At 42.2% G+C, this 20408-nt stretch overlaps 1 protein-coding gene across 2 annotated transcripts in view; it reads right to left on the reverse strand.

Moving 5' to 3' along the window:
* tbc1d9b (TBC1 domain family member 9b) overlaps nucleotides 1–20408 on the reverse strand; it is a 62366-nt gene that overhangs the window by 19414 nt on the left and 22544 nt on the right. For both annotated transcript variants that reach the window (XM_043703130.2, XM_043703129.2), the window contains exons 10-18: nucleotides 19276–19490; nucleotides 18031–18148; nucleotides 14782–15067; nucleotides 13586–13715; nucleotides 12974–13072; nucleotides 8710–8778; nucleotides 6588–6828; nucleotides 4497–4562; nucleotides 3145–3222 (exon numbers count right to left, since the gene is read on the reverse strand). In XM_043703130.2, coding sequence (XP_043559065.2) covers nucleotides 3145–3222; nucleotides 4497–4562; nucleotides 6588–6828; nucleotides 8710–8778; nucleotides 12974–13072; nucleotides 13586–13715; nucleotides 14782–15067; nucleotides 18031–18148; nucleotides 19276–19490 — 1302 coding nt within the window. The remainder of the gene's footprint in view (nucleotides 1–3144; nucleotides 3223–4496; nucleotides 4563–6587; nucleotides 6829–8709; nucleotides 8779–12973; nucleotides 13073–13585; nucleotides 13716–14781; nucleotides 15068–18030; nucleotides 18149–19275; nucleotides 19491–20408) is intronic.

Consider the following 20408-nt stretch of genomic DNA (forward strand, 5'->3'; position numbering starts at 1 on the left):
GCTATTTGGATACAGAACTGGCTCAAAGATAGAAGACAGAGGGTGGTGGAGGTCTGTGACCAGTGGAGTGCCACAAGGACTGCTGCTGGGTCCACTACTTTTCATCATTCATATAAATGATTTGGATGTGAGCATAAGAGGAATAGCTAGTAAATTTGCTGATGACACCAAAATTGGAGATGTAGTGGACAGCAAAGAGATTACAACAGCATCTTGACCAGATGGGCCGATGGGCTAAGAAGTGGCAGATGGAGTTTAATTTAGATAATATGTGTGAGGTGCTGCATTTTGGGAAAGCAAACCTGAGCAGGACTTATACACTTAATGGTAAGGTCCTAGGGAATGTTGCTGAACAAAGAGACCTTGGAGTGCAGGTTCATTGTTCCTTGAAAGTGGAGTCACAGATAGATAGGATAGTGAAGGCAGTGTTTGGTATGCTTTCCTTTATTGGTCAGAGTATTGAGTACAGGAGTTGGGAGGTCATGTTGCAGCTGTACAGGACATTCGTTAGGCCACTGTTGGAATATTGTGTGCAATTCTGGTCTCCTTCCTATCAGAAACTTGAAAGGGTTCAGAAAAGATTTACAAGGATGTTGCCAGAGTTGGAGGATTTGAGGTATGGTGAGAGATTGAATAGGTTAGGGCTGTTTTCCCTGGAGCGTCAGAGGCTGAGGGGTGACCTTATAGAGGTTTATAAAATTATGAGGGGCATGGATAGGATAAATAGACAAAGTATTTTCCCTGGGGTCGGGGAGTCCAGAACTAGAGGGCATAGGTTTAGGGTGAGAGGGGAAAGATATAAAAGAGACCTAAGGGGCAACTTTTTCACGCAGAGGGTGGTATGTGTATGGAATGAGCTTCCAGAGGAAGTGGTGGAGGCTGGTGCAATTGCAACATTTAAAAGGCATCTGGATGGAGATATGAATAAGGGTTTAGAGGGATAGTTTAGATGGGTGGCAGGTGGGACTAGATTGGGTTGGCATATCAGGTCGGCATGGATGAGTTGGACCGAAGGGTCTGTTTCCATGCTGTACATCTGTATGATTCTAAGTCCAATCTTTTGAATCCTTTTTAGATTGCAAAACCGCCTTTCTCCTGGCATTCCTATCGCACACCAGCTGCGCTAACATTCTGGTAATCCTGCTTTGTCCTCAAACTCAAACAATAATTACAACTTCAAGGAAGAAGACTCTGCACATTTAAGTTAATTCTCAGGGACAGAGTTGATGTTTAGCAATGGTTAATACTCATCATATCTTTGAAAATTTCAATACACTGGAATGAATCAGCTGAAGTTTTCCTTGGCAGTTTGGTGGGTCTCTATTACCTGGATAGCAATTTCACCTTCTTTCACATCTTTCATTGTGGAGTCCCTCAGCAGGATATTGTTACAAGGAGCATCCCGATTATCCCATTTAACTGCATATTTGCAGTCACTGGAAGGCTTTGGAGGATTTACTCTTTAATGAGCAGAGAGCAGCAATAGCTCCAATCTTATACCTACTCCAAAATCCAAATCTTTAAAGAAAATGTGCAGCTGAAGCATACCTCTTACACAATACTATATATCGTCACCAATTCCCACCAATTCTGAAACGAGCTACTGTTCCATCATCATTACCCTTTTAAAAAGGAGGAAAGTTCACTCAGAATCTGAATGACAATTGTGCCTATAATAATTAGAAAATCAAATGCAAAATAAGAATAATACTGAAGATGGGAAAGAGTCTCATTGCATAGTTCTTTCAAAGAATTAGCATTGAGTAATGGGCTGAATGGCCAGGTTTTGTGCTTTAAGATCCTAGGATTCCAATTTTTTGATCCATATTAAAATATCTCTCAGATAAAAGAAAACGTTTTCTATATAGAGTTCTTTTTTTCTTGAAAACAAAATTATAGTCCTTCCCTGTTCAATAAATTTCAAGTGTTTCCTTTAACCATATCTTTACTGCAGATAACTTATTTAACTGAAATTGGGTCAGAGGAACTCAACACTGAGACATCTCCAATTCATATTATAGTCCCTGTAACTCAACTACTACTCCTATAGTAGTAGCTCTCTCCAGTTCGAGCATTGCCACAGAATTGAAAGCATTTTAATGACTCAAAAGGTACTGAGAAAGCCAAGGTCTCAAAAGGCCACTGGAGACAGAATGTAGGAAGCATTGCTTCACTATTAAACAGTAAATTGTGCAAGAGAAGTTGATTCATTTTTCTTAAGCGTTCCGATGGTTGAGGATTATCTGATCAATATCATTAAAATGATAATGGGATCCAGCAAGGTAACTAGAGAGGGAAACTATTTCCTCTGTTGAGGGAACACAAAACAAAGGGGACAGTGTCTTAAACATTAGAGTTGGAGTCGGAGAGAGTGAAATCAGTAAGCATGCTTTCACATCAAAGGCAGAAGTAGTTTGGAATTCCCTCCCCCAAATAACTGCAGGCGATCGGGGTCATCAGAGATTTTCAGATTGAGATTGCTGGCTTTATTCCTGGATAAAAGGATATATAAAGCGGAACAGGTTAAGTAGACTTAGGGCATGAATCAGTCACAATCTGATCGAACTGTGGAACAGGATGCATAAATGGTTTCCTCCTGTTCCAATGAGTCTACCACCAGACTTGCACAAGTAAAAGTTAAGGGCAGAATCTGTATTTGATACTGGAGCTTTTCCAGAGCTCCAACAGTTAAGTATAGATATAATGCATTACACTAAATCCTGAGCAGAAACTATAAGTCAAAGGTATGTTCTCATGGAAGGTTTTTTTTTTAAACAGTTACATGACAAACAATGTTGCACTGTTAGAGATCTTCCACTTTTTGGTCATAATGAAGCCTGAAAGAAACAGTTGCTACAATGTGAATAGCATCCACAGAAAGAGTGGAAATATAATGAGTAGGAATTTTTAAGAGGTGACCAGACACATTCTAGAAGACGACTATAGAGCTGCAGGGGCAAAAGTTGGGGATACGGTACTAAATTTGACAAATCCAACCAGAATTCAGAACACAGCCTCATAAGCTGAATGGTCTCTTCCTGTGTTGTAAAATTCTAAGCACTTGTTTGCAGTTGATCCCTCAGGGAAAAGTGAAACATAGGATTCGTGAAAAGTACAACCAAAGGAAGAACTCTGCACACATACCATGAGACACATCAGCCAAGGGATCTTCAGTGAAGTATTGAGCAGCTTCCAGCGCTGGTTCCTCCTCTGGCCAAAGAGCTGCAAAAGAAATGGGGACATCGAAACCGAGTCACAACTGTACATAAAGATCCCACGCAGCAAAGAGTTGCACCACAGAGCTCCAGGTTTTTATAAAATGACACATTTAACCACATGATCTAAATAATTCTTAAAAATTCCTTCCCTATCTGCAAAAAGGGGAAAACTAAGAAGCATGTGACTGCAGTCCCACATTGATCAGAGTCCTCTTTATTGGAGATTATTAAGAAAACAATTCTGATTCTAATCTTCCCCCATCTTCACCACTCCAACTGAATCGCAATGTATTTCACAATTTGCAGAATTTTTTTTTTATTCATGAGATTCTCAGTGCTAAACCTCTGTTTGAGTTCTTGCCACAAAATAGGACTGAGCCACACAAATTCATTCTGGATTCACTGCCAGCACTTTCCCATCTTAGCTGAGATGCAGCTAAAGCTTACTCAGGAGTTTGAGAACAAGTGGTCTACCAATGCTCTTCCTGATCACTAGCCCATATTTCCAAACTGGGATCAGATGGGATCTAGGCAAGTGAGGATTGCAGATAGTGGAAATCAGAGTCTAGATTAGCGTGGTGCTGAAAAAGCACAGCAGGTCAGGCAGCATTAGAGGAGCAGGAAAATCAACGTTTCGAGCAAAAGCCCTTCATCATTCCCGACCTGCTGTGTTTTTCCAGCACCACTCTAATCTAGACTCAGATGGGATCTAACTCAGTTGTGGTGCCTTTTACAGTCAACAATCTGTCTTGCATTCACTGACCAGGGATATTTTTTTCCATTCATTCACAGGATAAAGGCATCGCTAGCTAGGCCAGCATTCATTGTCCATCCCTAATCTCCCAGATGGCGTTAGAGACTCAACCACATTTTTGAGAATCTGGAGTTGCACGTAAGCCAGACTAGCTAAGGATGGCAATTTCTTTCCTTAAAGGATATTAGTGAACCTGGGTTTGTTTTCCTGACGGTCAACAATGATTTCCTGGTTATCATTAGTCTTTTAAGTACATTTTTTTAATTGAATTCACATTCCATCATCTGTCATTGCTGGATTTGAACCCAGGTCCCCAGAAGATTACCTGGGTCCCCGGATTAATGGTATAGTGATAATACTACTAGGCCATCCCCTCCCTCATGTATAAAAACTAAGTGCGTGTGTAATCTAGCACATTCCAGAGGGGAACTGACTAAAGTGGGAAAATACAGCCTTGCAACTGATAAATCAAAGGTGAGTAGAGAAGAAGCATGCATGAGAAAGTTTATTGCTCGTGATCTTACCTGGTGGCAGGTGCAATCTGTACAACAGTTTCAGCTTCTCCACAAGATCCCCATGGTACATTCCGCCTAGCAAATAAAATCCAAGTTACATGAAGCCTGACTTTCAATCACCCATCATCTCACATTTCAATTGCAGTCAACTCTGAGGGTTCTGAGGAAGGATCACTCAACCCAAAACATTAATCTGATTTCTCTCCAGAGATGCTGCCAGACCTGCTGAGCTTTTCCAGCAATTTCTCTTTTTTGTTTCTGAGGGTTTGAGCGTAAAATCTTGGATGAGACTAGGGTGCAGTGCTGACAGAGTGCAACACTGTCAGACATGTCGCATTTTCAATCTGACATTAAGCAGAGCTGTACACCTGCCTCGGATAAATGTGGGAAAAAATAAACGACATAACCTTTATTTTGGAGAATTTCAGAGGAATCCTCTGGATTGGCTAATATCTATTCCTCACCAACATCAGTAAAACAGATCACCTGACCATTCTGGGAGTTCATTGTGTGCTAATTGATAGCTAGGGTTTCTAGCACAAGGACATTTCATAATTGTTTCATCAGCTGTACAGCTATGTGCAGTCTTTGGGACATCGTAAGACTGTGAAAAGTTGCTATAGAAATGAAAGGTTCTTTTCCTTGGATAGGCTTGAGCTGCTACTGAACTTTACCAACCAGATTCAGCCTCTACTACAAGATGTATTAGTTGAGCTGAGTTACAGCAGGAATCTATTGCAATTGGCTCTACGTTTACATCATTAATATAGGTCAGAGTCAGGTAACAAATTCAAATCCCTGAGTTTGGCCATGACATAAGGACACTTGAGCTAAGATGCTAAATGCCCCAGGAATTCAAGGAATGCCAAAAGTAAGAGAGACAGAGACAGCTGAACGTTTCAGTTCAAGACCTTTCATTAGAACAGATGTGACTATTGACCTGTAAAGTTCTCCTTATTAATATCTGGGATGAGTACCAAAATTGGGAACGCAGTCTCACAGACTTGTTAAAAAACAGCCTGACAGTCATACTCATGGAATCATACATACACACAAAATTGCCAGTGACACCCACATCCCCAAATTAACTTGTGTTAAGTTACAATTCATTTGAGCCTTACAATTTAGGTTGGATTTGAGCCAATATCAGCATCAAAAACTCCCCAGATACAATAACCTTCTGACAGTTCGTTTTGTTTCTAAAATGTTCATATAGATATAGTGATAGGAGTTGTCTCCTCTTCAAGAATGCCCACTTTAAAAGTCTCATCCCTATTGGCAAATGTCATGTTCTTGTCTCTACCCATTTTGTAATTTTCCCTATTCCCACAACCACCTAAACAGCGATGTTAGTGGAGAGATAAATACAGCCAAGACATCACAGAGAACTCCCCTGCCCTTCTTTGATTAGATCCGTGGGATACTTCACTCCCACAGGACAGACAGGGACGTTGTTAAACATTTCAGTACAAAGAAAACACCTGAACAGTGAGATCTTCATTCAGTATTGTCACTGGGAGGCTAACACTCCGATAGACACTCAAACGTTTAGATTGGGCCTTGAACCCATAAACTACTGACTCAGAGGCAATTGTGTTACCCTCTGAACCATGGCTGACTCTTCAATTACAGGATACACGCTTACCCCTTATCTAATAGATTCATTGCATTGGTGTCTCCCTCTGTCTCCATGTCAGCTGACATTCACCAAACTCATAGGAATGCAAAGCAGGAGTAGGTCATACACAAGCCTGTTTTGCGATTTAGAAGATCATGTGCTTCTACCAGTCTCCACTTCCTGCCCTGCCCTTGTATCTGTTGATTCCTCAGTTTCCACAAATCTCGGACTTGAATTGATTCACCAATTGACCTTCTGCAGCCCTGTTGTTAGGTAGAGAATTCCAAAGACTCCTAACCTTCCCAAGTGAGAACATTTTCCATTTCAGCCCTAAATGTTTAAATCTTAACCTGATATTGAAAGCCCCAAGTTCTAGGCTAGCATCAAAAAGAACATCCAGTCGATGAGTTATCAGGCACGGTTTGATGTTTCTGTGGGATTGTTCCCAGAGACACCTTTAGGAGAGGAAAATGAACACTTACTCAGCCCGGTGACAAATTCCTTAAAGCTGATAAGCGAGTCCCTGTTTTGATCCAAGAGGCGGAAGATGCGCCCAGCGAGGACCTGAGAATGTGGTCCACAGGTCCATGGTGATAGCACCACAAACAGCTCCTTGAACTGCTCTGAATCAATGCGATACTGCTCCAGGTAAGGCTGGCTGAGATCATGTCTCTCTGCTGCACTGCTGCTCCCACCCCAGTAACAGCTCATCAAGTGTTTGGCCTGAGGGGGAAAAGGAAAAAACCATGGATATTTTTATATAGTGGCTTTAACAATGAGAAACATCCCAAGATGCTTCACAGGAGCAGATAGTCAAATTAACACTGGCGTCACAGGATAGTACTTTAGGGTTGGTAATTCAAAAACTCTCTCTTTGGCTAAGTTTTTGTAACGGAGCACCTTGAAGGAGAAGGGGCAGTCAAAGAGGAATAAAGTTTTTTTAAAAAAGTAAGCCTTGGGACTTAGACAGCTGAAGATGTGTCGGCCAATTCTGCTGTAATTAAAGTTGGGCGTGTGCAAGAATTGGAGTAGTAGTATCAGGGGCTGGAGTAGATTACAGAGTTGGGAGAGGGAGGGTCATGGGATTTGCAGACAATGGTGAGATTCTGAAAGGCAAGTGTTGCTGGACCCATGGAGTTCTCGGTGAAGAGGAAACGCAGAAGTGTGCTAAATCTCCATCTTCCCATATCTAAATTTATGTTTAAAAGAACTTTTCATCTTGTGACTCATCAGGACATTCGCAAGAATACCAATGCAAAGGGGATGTAAGAACAGCGTTTTTATTTATTTGCAAGTGAATTCCAATTGGTAGAGATGTTTCCATGTAGAATGTACCAGTTTGATGATGACTGACAGTTAACTGCCAATCTTTGTTTAAATTTAAACCATGCAGATTAGAAACACAAACCAGGAGGAGCAGATTATGGAGTCCATTAAGCTCACCCCACATGTTTATGGCTGATTCTCCATCTCAATGTCATATTCCCAACTCTCACCCCATACTGCTTGACAGCTTTAGCCTCTAGAAATCTTTTTCAATCTGAAACATATTCAGTAACTTGGCCTTCACAGCATTTTGTGGTAAAGTATTCCTCACGTTCGCCAATGAAGCAAGTTCTCCTCATCTGTCCAAAACAGCCTACGTTTTATCCAGCGACTGTGACCCCCCCTATTCTGTAACCACCCCAAACACCCCTACCACCACCCAACCAGGGAACAAAAGCCATCCCTGCACTTAGTCTGTTCAGGCCTATGATAATGAGATCCTCCCTCATTCTTCTAAACTCTAATCTCTCCTCATCCAACAAACCTGCCATCCCAGGAATGAGTCTAGTGGACCTTAGCTGCACTCCCTCGCTGGCAAGTAAATCTTATCTTAGGTAAGGACACCAAAAACTGTACACAATACTGGTGGTACGGTCTCATTGAGTCCTGTAAAGCTGCAGTAAGACTTCCTTGCTCCTCCACATCTTTCTAACTGCTTGCTGCACCTGCACGTTTGCTTTCAGTGGCCAGTGTTTACTCCGATTAGTCAAGGCATAGCTCTGAGGAATGAGCCAGAGAATGTTGTTGTTATTTTGTTACAATGAAACAGGCACAATAGGTGCACGTTCTTACTGACTGCAAACAAACAACTCGACTGAACATCTATTTGTACGAAAGGATACGGAGCAAAGCAGATATATGGAGTTAGGTCACAGCTCAACCATAATCTCAATGGATGGCGGAAAAGGAACACTGAAATAAAAGGGCCGACTCCTTATTCCTGTTCCCAAAGCTCCCTTCATGACAGCATCGTGGTCCATCTAATCCCCCACCCCTCACATGCACAGTTCAAGAAAGCAGCTCACCACCATCTTCCCAAGGTGAACCAAGGATGGACAATGAAAGCTGGTCCAACCAGTGACAAACACAACCTGCAAATTAATTTAAAGCATCTCCAATAAGTAACCTGCTACTCTCTCCATATTCTTTAGAGCTTTCTAGTAGTGGGTTACCCAGGATTGTTTGCCATACTCCAAACAAGACCCAACCAGCACTTTACAAAATTTAAATTTCACAGTGTAATCTGTGATTGATTTATCGCGTTGCACATCCACTGACCTTGAACAGTAAATAAAGCTCCTCCAGTTCCTCGATACTGAAGGCAGTTTCCGTCAGGATAGCACGCACCTGGAAAAAAACAGTCATGTGGGAGATAAAGAAAAATTGACAGCGAAAGATCACAACAATTTTGCACAATGGTGTGCACAAGTTTCACCCAAGATCAAAATAATCTTGCAAACTATTGTTCTTGTAACTCAGCCTCACTCAGAGGAGAATCTACACGAAAAGCAAATGCAGAATGTTGACTGTATTATAACTGTGTTCATTCAGCTGCATCTGATTGAAAGGGTTCAGAAAAGATTTACAAGGATGTTGCCAGGGTTGGAGGATTTGAGCTACAGGGAGAGGCTGAATAGGCTGGAGCTGTTTTCCCTGGATCGTCAGAGGCTGAGGGGTGACCTTATAGAGATTTATAAAATCATGAAGTGCATGGATAAGATAAATAGACAAAGTCTTTACCCTGAGTTGGGGGAGTCCAGAACGAGGGGGCATAGGTGTAGGGTGAGACAGGAAAGATATAAAAGAGACCTAAGGAGCAACTTTTTCCACACAAAGGGTTGTGCATGTATGAAGTGAGCTGCCAGAGGAAGTGGTGGAGGCTGGGACAAGTGGTGGAGGCATCTGGAAGGATTTAGAGCGATATGGGCCAAGTGCTGGCAAATGGGATTTGATTAGGTTAGGATATCTGGTCGACATGGATGCATTGGACTGAAGGGTCTGTTTCCGCAGGACTTATACACTTAATGGGTAAGGTACTGGGAAATTTTGCTGAACAAAGAGGCCTTGGAGTGCAGATTCATAGCTCCTTAAAAGTGGAGTCGCAGGTAGATAATGAGGAAGGTGTTTGGTACATTTGTCTTTATTGGTCAGAGCATTGAGTACAGGGGTTGGGAGGTCATGTTGAGACTGCACAAGACATTGGTTCGGTCACTACAGGAATACCGCATGCAATTCTGGTCTCCTTCCTATCAGAAGGATGTTATTAAACTTGAAAGAGTTCAGAAAAATATTTACAAGGATGTTGCCAGAGTTGGAGGGTTTGAGCTATAGAGAGAGGTTGATTAGACTGGGCTGTTTTCCCTGGAACGTCGGAGGCTGTGGGGTGACCTTATAAAATCATGAGGGGCATGTATAGGGTAAATAGACAAGGTCTTTTCCCCAGGGTGGGGTAGTCCAAAACTAGAGGTCACAGGATTAAGGTGAGAGTGGAAAGATTTAAGAAGGATCTAAGGGGCAATTCTTTCATGCAGAGGGTGGTACGTGTACGGAATGAGCTGCCGGGGAAGTGGTGGAGGTTGGTACAATTACAACATTTAAAAGGCATCTGGATGGGAAAATGAATAGGAAGGGTTTAGAGGGATATGGGCCAAAAACTGACAAATGGAACTAGATTTATTTAGGATAGAAACAGAAGTTGCTGAAAAAGTTCAGCAGACCTGGCAGCTTCTGTAAAGAGAAATCAGAGGTTAACATTTTGGGTCTGGTGACCCTGCCTCAGAAGGTTCTGAGGAAGAGTCACTGGACCAAAACATTAACTCTGATCTCTCTTCACAGATGCTACCAGACCTACTGAACTTTTCCAGAAACTTCTGTTTTTGTTTCTGATTTACAGCACCTGCAGTTCTCTCCGTTTTTACTTATTTAGGATATCTTGGTCAGCATGGACAAGTTGGACTGAAGGGTCTGTTTCCATGCTGTACATCTCTATAACTTATGACTCTATAACTGGAAAATTTGAGTTGATGATAAACTACGAGGACAGAATGCTACATACTCACGACATATAAATGAGTTCACTGGTATCACTTTATTTTGGCAAATGTTTAAGGAGCTCGAAAGTTATGGGGAACAAGTCATTACAAAAGGGATGATCTTGCAAAGCAATTGTCATATTGATGAACAAATATAGAAAACAGTAGGATATGATGTCACAAGTTGACCATCACTTCTGAAAAAAGCAATCAGGAATTGGACAGATACTATCACCCAATAAAAGACTGACTATGAACTGTCCATGCACCCAAAAGTCAGTTAGAGTTCAGGATGTCTGTAATTGTGCACAGAGGATAGTAAAAAGCAAGAGTTAATAAGGTCTGATTCTTGAAAAGTAGTAAAAAAATTAAAGGTCTGATTCTTAGTGACTTTATGCGCAAGGAAAACTGAAAACAGAAGAATTTCAGTCAACAAAATTGAGAGGTTGAAAAATGTTTTTAATTAAGTTTTTCCTTTCTACTTGTTATGAAAGATTTAATATGTCCTTTACCACTGTGAAAAAATATTTTTGTAACTAATCAGGGCTAGTAAACATTTAGATTGGTCCTCTGAGACTCAACCAATTATTGAAGTTGACTTGGGCCTGAAGTGAAACCTTAAACTGCACCCCAAAACGTAAGGAATATGGGATCAAATCCGTTTCAGAAACCTAAGCACAACATCCAGGCTGACTCTCCATTCACTCAGTACTGAGAGGTGGTTGCACCGCTGGAGTTGAAAAGAAGAATGACACATTAAACAGAAGCTTATTCAGCAGCCTAGAATAAGTTGGGGGAGGGACCTTCCCTCATATCCCAGCCAATATTTACCTCCAAACCAATATCACTAATAGAGACAGGATTCAGTGGTCATTATTATATTGCTGTTTGTTGGAGCTATTTTGTAAATAATTAATCAGAGTGTAAATTGGCTGCTGTGTTTCCTGCATTACAATGGTAACATCAAAAGTACTACATTGGATGTTTGAGAGCTTTACAGCCAGAGATGATGCAAGGTGCTCCATAAATAAGCACAAGTATATTGTTTATTTCTCCTTGGTAGCTCTTAGCAGAGCAATTTTAAAATCAAGCCATAATGACCAGCCTGTAATGTTCTATTTCTGTCAATGATAATTCTGACTTTATAAATATATTAAATTGAAACCAGGAATAAAAATGAAGAACGTACACAATTTGAAATTTGCTGATGTCAAACTCAAAGGCATGACAGACATATTAAAAATTATGCCATAGGACGTGGGATGGATAGCTGAAGGGCAAACAAGTGGGAAATGGAATTTAACAGTGTGAAGTGATGAATCTTGGGCAGTTGGGATAGGGAGATATAATAATTCCATAATGGCATTGTGTGTGCAGGGACAGAGAACCAAAGGTTCAGGTACATTTGTCTTCAAAAGTGGGAGATTATAACAGAAGCATGGTTGGAATCTTGACTTCCTACAAAGAGGCATTGAGTACATGAGCTTTTAGCTGAACCTCAGTACAGCACTAGTTAGGCTCCAACTAGACTACCATTTTCAGTTCTGGTCACTGCAATTTATTAAGGATTCAATGAGCTTGGAGGGTACAGAGGAGGTTTATCAGTACAGCGTGAAGGATGAGGGAGTTTAACTACAAAGGTTATGTTGGAGAAGCTGAATCCACTTGCAGCAAGAGAGGTTGAGACTAGAGGAGATTTGATGGAGGTCTAGAAGAATATGACACACTTTGAAAAAGGCAGACAGAGAAATGTTCCCAATAACTGATGGTATTTGGACTGGGAACACACACTTAAGGGTTTGGGCAAAGAGAAGCAGGAGTGATGCGAGAAAGACCTTTTTCTTTTAATATAGTATCCAGTCTGGAACTTGTTCTCCCTACTTCTATCATCCTCATGAACAATGAATGATCTCAAGAGAATTAGATGAACATTCAAGGGAAATAAACTTACAGAGCTACAGGCATGGAGAACTGGACTGGGGTCTACATAAAAAAGGTGGATCAAATGGCTTCCTTTAACAGAATAATAAGAATGTTCTTCTACCAAATTGCCCAGACCAGAATGCAGCATCGAGTGCACATGCACGGACACAGAACTGAGCAAGCTTGTTCCACTGGCCTGTGTGGAATTGGTGAATGTCACCAACCCTCAGAGAATGAATAAGGAACCATGAGAGAGGTAGAGGAAAATAAACAAACACTGCTCTCACATCCAATTCACGGTACCTCTCAAAAAGAACTGATGGATCAAACATGGAGTCAGACTAGCACATGGCAGACAGAGGAAGCAACAGCAAACCTTCCGTTGTTTGCGGAATTGTGTTTTTACTGCATCGTGAGGCTTGATCTTCAGTTTCATGGGAATCAAATGGTGGTCTTACCAGCGTCCCTCACACCACATGAATGAATCAAACAAAATGCTCTAATCCTCCAACAGCCTTTTTTGTGACAAGGCAATGGTGAGATGAACTACTTGTTTTTAGGATGGTGGAAGAACTATTTTCCCTTACCACGCTCCGCTTGGCTGTGTCCTCCAGTGTCTGTATGACCTTCAGTCGCTGTTTGAATCGCATCTGCTCAATCACATCCGCTCTGATTGACCCAAATTTCTAAATATAGAAAAAAAAAGATTAGCTCCTGAAAGAGTTGACCTCACCTGATAATTCTGCTCCCATAACTATTCGAAAACACACCACTTCTGAGGTCACTGCCAGTTGGAGTAAGATTTCCAAGGGCTGACATTGAATCCTTTGGTGTCTCCCACAAGACTCCCTCACCATCCCATTCACAACAACTCTTTAAATGCCGATATCAAATGGGGTTGATGGTGGAGGGCTCAAAAGCAAGGTCAGCAGTAAGTACAACTTCTGCTCCAACATGCCTACACAGGCATAGCAAGCTCCCATTAATTTCAGGGATCGGTGTCGCCAGGTCAGTTTAAAAAAAATACATCAGGGACTGGAGGAGGAGAGAGCCCAGTGAAAGGCAGGAGCTGAAGTTGTTGGCCAGCCTCTGTCAACTGGCCTCTTAAAGTTTTTTTGCAGAACAAGTCATTATCTTCGAGAGATCAGTCCCAAAGTAAACAATTTAAATATGACGGGATCTTTTGTTTAAGGGCTTACCTCATACGATGATTTAATCAGTTCAAAGATGTCTATTTGTTGTGGAAGGTCATCACTACTGGTGAGCAAAGCATGTAGATGTGGGATTGGCTGTGATGTACACTGCTTGTTGCAAACATTGTCCAGGTATCTGAATTAGGTTAAAAAAAATTCAAGGGACAATTAATGCACAGGTACAAGAACCAAACTTTGACAGAATTTTACAGCAAACTGTATACTCTAGGTTAGAACTTAGGGACAGAATAATTTGTAAATTCAAGCAGCTAGTTTCAGCATTAAGTTTAAAGAGTAAAGCTTTCTGCACCGTCCCCATCAAATATCCCCAATGCAGCTACAATTTGGAGTTAGATATAGAGTAAAACTTCCTCTACACTGTCCCCATCAAACACTTCCAAGACAGATGCAGCATGGGGTTATACACGGAGTAAAGCTCCCTCCACACTGTCCCAATCAAATACTCCCAGGACAGGTACAGCACAGAGATAAATTCTTTTAAACTGATATTGAAGTTCCTTCAACATCTCCAGGACAAGGATAACATTGGGCTAGGTACAACGCTCCCTTTACTCTTTTAAACTGAAAACTCCCTCTTTTAAAGTAAAACTCCTCGACACTGTCCCCATCAAACACTCCCAAGGACAGATATAGCACATGGACCAGACACAGAATAAAATTCTCTCTTTTAAATTGAAAATAAAACTGCCTCTACACTGCACCCATAAAACATTCCCAGAACAGGTAAAGTAGGAGGTTAGATACAGAGTTATTTCTCTTTATACTGTCCCTGTTAAACACTGCTGGGGTGGGGACAGCTCCTTATACGCTGTTCCCATCAAACACTTCCAGGTCAGATGCAGTGCTCTCCCTGCACTACCTGGTCCATCTCAATAATAAATGATATGAAATTCAAGAATCTAACAGTCAAGTTTGATCTTGTGATGTAGAGTGCATCATTTATTAGGAAGTTGGTGGCAGATACAATAATGACATTCAAAAGGGAATTGGATAGATACTTGAAAATGATATATTTACAGCGCAATGAAAGGGAAGTAGGATTAATTGGATAGCTTTTTCAAAGATCTGAACAAAATGATCTGCTACACTAAGAATCTACCAAAGTCTGACAATTCTTCCAGGGTGGAACATGACCGAGTTTGGATTTGGCCAAGCACAGATGGTGTTGGTCAGTTAATCACCTGCCAAGAATGGTCATGGCTTCTCCCTCGTCAGAACAATTCAGCAGCTTCTCCATGTTGGCCTCCAATACAGCAAGAGACACCTGGAAGATAACTTTGATGCCCTCATAGAAAAAGCAGTCAACCACTACCACGGCGCTTTCAAATGGCATAACGCTGAGGAACAGCGTCAGGAACCAGGAGAGAGAGATGGTGCTGATGACACCCAGCTCCTGCATCCACTCGTAGAGGAGGGGAAGGTGCTCCCGTGTCAGATCTTCAAACACACCTTGATCCACCAGTGCACCTGCAAGAAAATAATTCATCAATCATCCTTGTTTATTGGACTTATTTCATTAATTTTCTTGACAGTAAAGGATGTGTGGATGGTGCAGGAAATTAGTGTTGAGGTAGGTCACATTGGATGGCAGGGCAGGGCCTCCTCCTGCCCCTACGTCTGATGTAACAAGCAAGAACACCGAATACACTAGCTTGTTGCATTGGGTTTGGACTCCAACACCACTCCCCAACTATAAACAAACCAATCAAATTCATGGCCCCTATTACCATTCTATCAGTGTCATTCCCAAAGCACTATGGGTTAGAAGCAACGTAACACTTCTTCCAGATGTTCCTATCAGACACACCAGGGCAGGTACATCACACATTAGGCAAGGACTGTTAATTAGGCACTCCCGGGATTGAATATAATGTGATAGACACATAGTATAGCAGGGGATTCACTGCCATGCAACAGATCAGACATTGTGTTTCTTCATTAATTGTCACTCAGATGTTTAAGTCCCCCTGCAGGCTTTATTCAGCCAAGTTTTGTCCTGAAATTTCCAAACAGGTAACTTGTTTCTTGAAGGGTAGGGTATGGGTGTGCTTCTTAATCAATACTTTGGGTGGAATTTAATGGAGACAATGACTGGAGAGCTTTTTGGGAAGGCCCAATACAAGAGTTGCTAAGTGGGCACTTACCTGGTGGGCAGCAACAGATTTTCCCTTGGACCAAGGACCCCAGGAGCAAAGGTCCCACCTGCCCATTGTCAATTGGAGGTAGACAGCTCATACTGCACCATCAGAAAGGCAGTGGCCGCTGTTGGTAATTTATCCATGAGAGGGCAAGCACTGCCCAGGCACAGTCGAGTGATGGTAGGATTTGCAATGGGTTCAGCAGCGAAAGTAGGTGTTAGCCCTCAGTAAAACACTCACTTTCTGATGCCAGGCACTAAGTGCTTGTGAATGAGATATCCTCATTTGGAAACCCACAAGTAACAGGAAAAGACCTTTAAGAAGACAGTAAATGCCTTGAGGGCTTCAATTGCCAACAGCCTAAGAAGGTCACCCACAGGCCTTCCTACCATGGACCTAGCTAAAGCAGAAGGCACTCTATCTCGCCAAAATGCCCTGAAGAATAAGGAACACACAGGATCTAAGAATTGTCATGGTGCAGGAGGAGGCCATTTGGCCCATTGTGTTTGCACATTCTTCAAATAAGCATCATTATCTCGTGTCAATCTCCTGCATTTTCTCCCCATATCCTTACATGTTATTTCTATCCAAATGATCGTCTAGTGCCCTCTTGAATGTTTTAGCAGAATCTGGCTGGCAGTGCATTCTATACTCTAACTACTCACTGTGTGTAAAGGATTTTTCATATGCTTCAGTTCCATTTCTAGTCAATTGTAAATGCCAGGATGTTAATTATTACCAAGTGTATTCAGATACAGCAATGGTATTGAATGACAAGGGATGATTGGTTAGATTCTCTTTTGTCTAGGATGGTCATTGCCTGGCTCCCGTGTGGCACAAATGTTCATTGTCACATGCTAGCCCAAACTCTCACATTGTCCAGGCCTTGCTGCATTCATACCCAAGACATCATGAATGAGCAAGGTTCAGCACCAGTGAACAACCCCATTTCTGACTTTACAATGGAGGGAAGGTCATTGATGAAGCAGTTAAAGATGGTTGGACCTAGGACATTTAACCTGAGGAACTCCTGCAGAGATGTCCTGGAGCTGTGATGACTAACCTCCAACAGCCACAACCATCTCTTCCCTGTTTCCCTGGCAAACAGAAAGCTGTCGAGGTTAGGGAGGACCATCTGAAGCTTAAGATGGACGTCAATTTATAATTAATTTATAAGGTACATTAATCACAGGCAGACAGAAGACAGTTACTGATCAGTTTAACTTGTTGTTCCTGTATAACAGACTCGAGGGCTGAATGGCCTCCTCCTGATCGTGTGCAATGGGCTCAGTGGTTGAGTGACCACCTGTTGCTATTCAGCAGGCTTGAGGGAAGCTGAGTAGTTCTGCCTACCTCTAGGCTACAGCTTCATGTTCCAATGCAAATGCCTTGTGTGCATAAAAGAGATTATCCTGGCCATCTGCCCCAAGCAGACCAGTGAGAATTTTAAAAAAATCCAGAAGTGTTATCTGAACTGAACAGTTTTTCTCGCCACCATCGAAACACTGAGATCTTTTGTGTCTCAATTTTCAGCACTGATGACGTTTGTGAGCTGTATGAAAACGAAAGTGATCAGGCTCTCTCTTCAGAACCGTTTATGTACAGAGACCACCAACATCAGCAAGAACACAGGTAAAAGACACATTAAGTTAGCATAGTTAATCAAACCAGTCCCAGTCTTTTAGTGGAAAGAACTCAAGACTACATTGGATGCAGTGTAGCTGATATCAAGGTTAAGTATGTCAAATAAAGTTGATTACTTTAGTGCCAAGAGTCAGAGTAAGATTTCCTATTATAGTTTTACTGATTCCCATTAATGTACTAACTACTTATTAGAGCTGTTAGTGAGGCCTCTTCTGGACTATCGTGCGCAGTTGTGGTTGACCTGCTTTAGAAAGGATATCATTAAATTGGAGTGTTCAGAAAAGGTTTACCTGATGTTGCCAGGAATGGAGGGTTCAAGTTAGAAAAGTAGGCTGGGACTTTTTCCACTGCAGCATGGGAGGTTGAGGGGTGACCTTACAGGGGTTTACAAAATCATGAGGGGCATAGATAAGGCGAATAGCAAGGGTTTTTCACTTAGGGAGAGGGAGTCCAAAACTCAGACATATTTTTCAGGTGAGAGAATAAAATTTTAACAAGGACACAAGGTGCAACTTTCCCACACAGAGAACGGTTCGTGTGTCTCATCTCAGTAACCCGTCCATGGACCTGGCTGGATGCATGCCTACTCCCTCCAAGGCCTGAAGTACAATGCCCAAAACTGAAGGGATAAAGACTGTTTCAACTCACCAACTACCCTGGTGTTGTAGTAATCAGGCAGCATTCTCTCACACAGAGCAGTCAGGAGCCAGAACGCTTCCTCCTCATTGCAGTACAGCAACAGGACAGAGGTGACAATATTCATGGCCTATAAGGAATGTGGAAACAGGTGGTCAGTATCTGCCCTGTCAGAGAAGGACACAAGGTTCACAAAATGGGAATGTCTCCCTGCAATGAAGCTGCCTCTTTTTTGGAAGGGGTGAAGAAGGGAAGAGAGAGGAAGAAAGAGACAGAGAGAGAGGCAGAGGTAGAGAGAGAGAGTCAGAGAGCGCGCGACAGAGAGAGTCAGAGAGCGCGCGACAGAGAGAGACGAGAGAGAGCAACAGAGAGAGACAGACAGAGGGACAGAGAGAGAGAGAGAGAGAGAGAGACAGACAAAGGGAGGGAGGAAGAGACAGAGACAGAGAGAGACAGAGAGAGAGAGAGAGACAGAGACAGAGAGAGAGACAGAGAGAGAGAGACAGAGAGAGAAACAAAGCGAGAGAGAGACACACACAGACAGAGAGGGGGAGACACACACAGACAGAGAGGGGGAGAGACACACAGACAGAGAGGGGGAGAGACACACAGACAGAGAGAGAGGGGGAGAGAGAGGGGGAGAGAGAGGGGGAGAGAGAGGGGGAGAGAGAGGGGGAGAGAGAGGGGGAGAGAGAGATATATAGGGAAGGGGGAGAGAGGGAGAAAGACAGAGACAGACAGACAGAGACAGACAGAGAGAGAGAGAGAGAGTTAGGGAAAGAGAAAGATATATAGGAAAGGGGGGGAAAGAGTGGGAGAGAGACAGAGAGAGAGAGACATTCACAGAGACAGAGACAAAGACAGAGACAGGGAGAGAGAGAAAAGAGAAAGAGAGAGGGAAAGAAAAAGACAGAGAGGGATGAAAGAGAGAGGAAAAAAGAAAGAAAGAGGGAGAAGTGGAGGGGTGCCAATGAACTCCCCATTAACCAAAAGATAGAGGAGGGGCTCTTCCTTGAAAATATCTCACCAAACAATTTACTGCAAGGACATCAGTAATATTATCATAATCCTCAAGAGTGGATAACCCTCTCTTCAAAAACATATTAGACTTCCCTGAATGCTCCATGCAGAAGCTGCTATAAATCACTCTTATTTTAAAAACATTACTGAGCCAGATAGTTTCACATATCACCTAATGCCTAAGAGACTCCCTTCTCTGCTTGGCAGGAAGAGAGCTCGGTTTGGGAGGATAATCACCTGACAGTACCCAATGTTGGGGTTGCGGAATGCATAGGCTGTGAGCACCCTCCGCAGGGCAGCAATGCCCATCTCGTTCTGAAAGGCTGGGTGTTCAGGCATCGAGCGGTGCAGATCCCTCTCAATCTCCTCAGTCGCCAGGTTATACTTGCCCATAGACTCCTGCACCAGTTCCGAATAGTACCCTGGGTGTGTCACCATCTCATTCAGAGCACCTAAAGGGACCAAAGAAGAAGAGGGACAATGAAGGGAGGTGACTTAAATTCATGCAGCCAGTCTTACTGTCAGGTATAATTACTTCCCAATTTTGAAGGCTATGGGAGAGATGAAGACCATGAGTGGTGGGAATGAGATAGGTGGCCTCTTAAAAGCAAAAAGACAAAACTGCATTTATATAACCATTTTAATAGGTGCAGGATGTCCCAAATTGCTTTACAATCAATTAAATGCTTTTTTATTACTGTGAACATGTGAAGGCAAAGTTGTCATAGTCCCAGAGGATCATAGGGCCACTCTCTCCAATTCCTGCAGATTTTCTCTTTTAATCCACTCAGGATTTTCTTCCGTCTGCCCCATTCAGGAAACTGCCAAACTGCACTGGTGTTACAGGTCTTTTTTCCTTGAAAAATCTGCTTCCCTCTCTCTCACCTGCCCATTAATGGACCTTCTAGATAGTTCTCTCACTCTTTCTAAAACAGTAATTGTTTGTCTTTCTCTCTGTGTCACTGTACAGCTTACTGCTATGCAATTGCCCCATTTATTCTCTCTCCCATCTTGCTTTCTTAAGCATTAAATTGTTTACCTCAAGGTTTCTTTCAAAAATACAACTCATTTTAACAGATGTAAATACATTTCCAGACAACCCAGGATTACTCACAGAACTAAGTTAAAATGAAACTAAAACTATGCCCTTCCCTCCATAACCCACACAAGTACAAATCAAAGAAACCCACACATTATTCTGTTCACTGCAGAACTCTGAGTAATAATTAGAATTAAAAGATCAAATACTTTCAGCATAAGAAAAACAGTTACACATATGCACAATTATTGATTCTGGAAGTTAAGCTTTCTTGACGAAGATTGATGGATATTATTGGGACATAGGTTTTAAGGATGTGGAAGAATGCCAG

This window comes from Chiloscyllium plagiosum, unplaced genomic scaffold (assembly GCF_037043375.1).
Source record: "Chiloscyllium plagiosum isolate Xiang-an unplaced genomic scaffold, Cpla_swu_hap1 HiC_scaffold_16, whole genome shotgun sequence".
In the NCBI taxonomy this organism is placed as follows: domain Eukaryota; kingdom Metazoa; phylum Chordata; class Chondrichthyes; order Orectolobiformes; family Hemiscylliidae; genus Chiloscyllium; species Chiloscyllium plagiosum.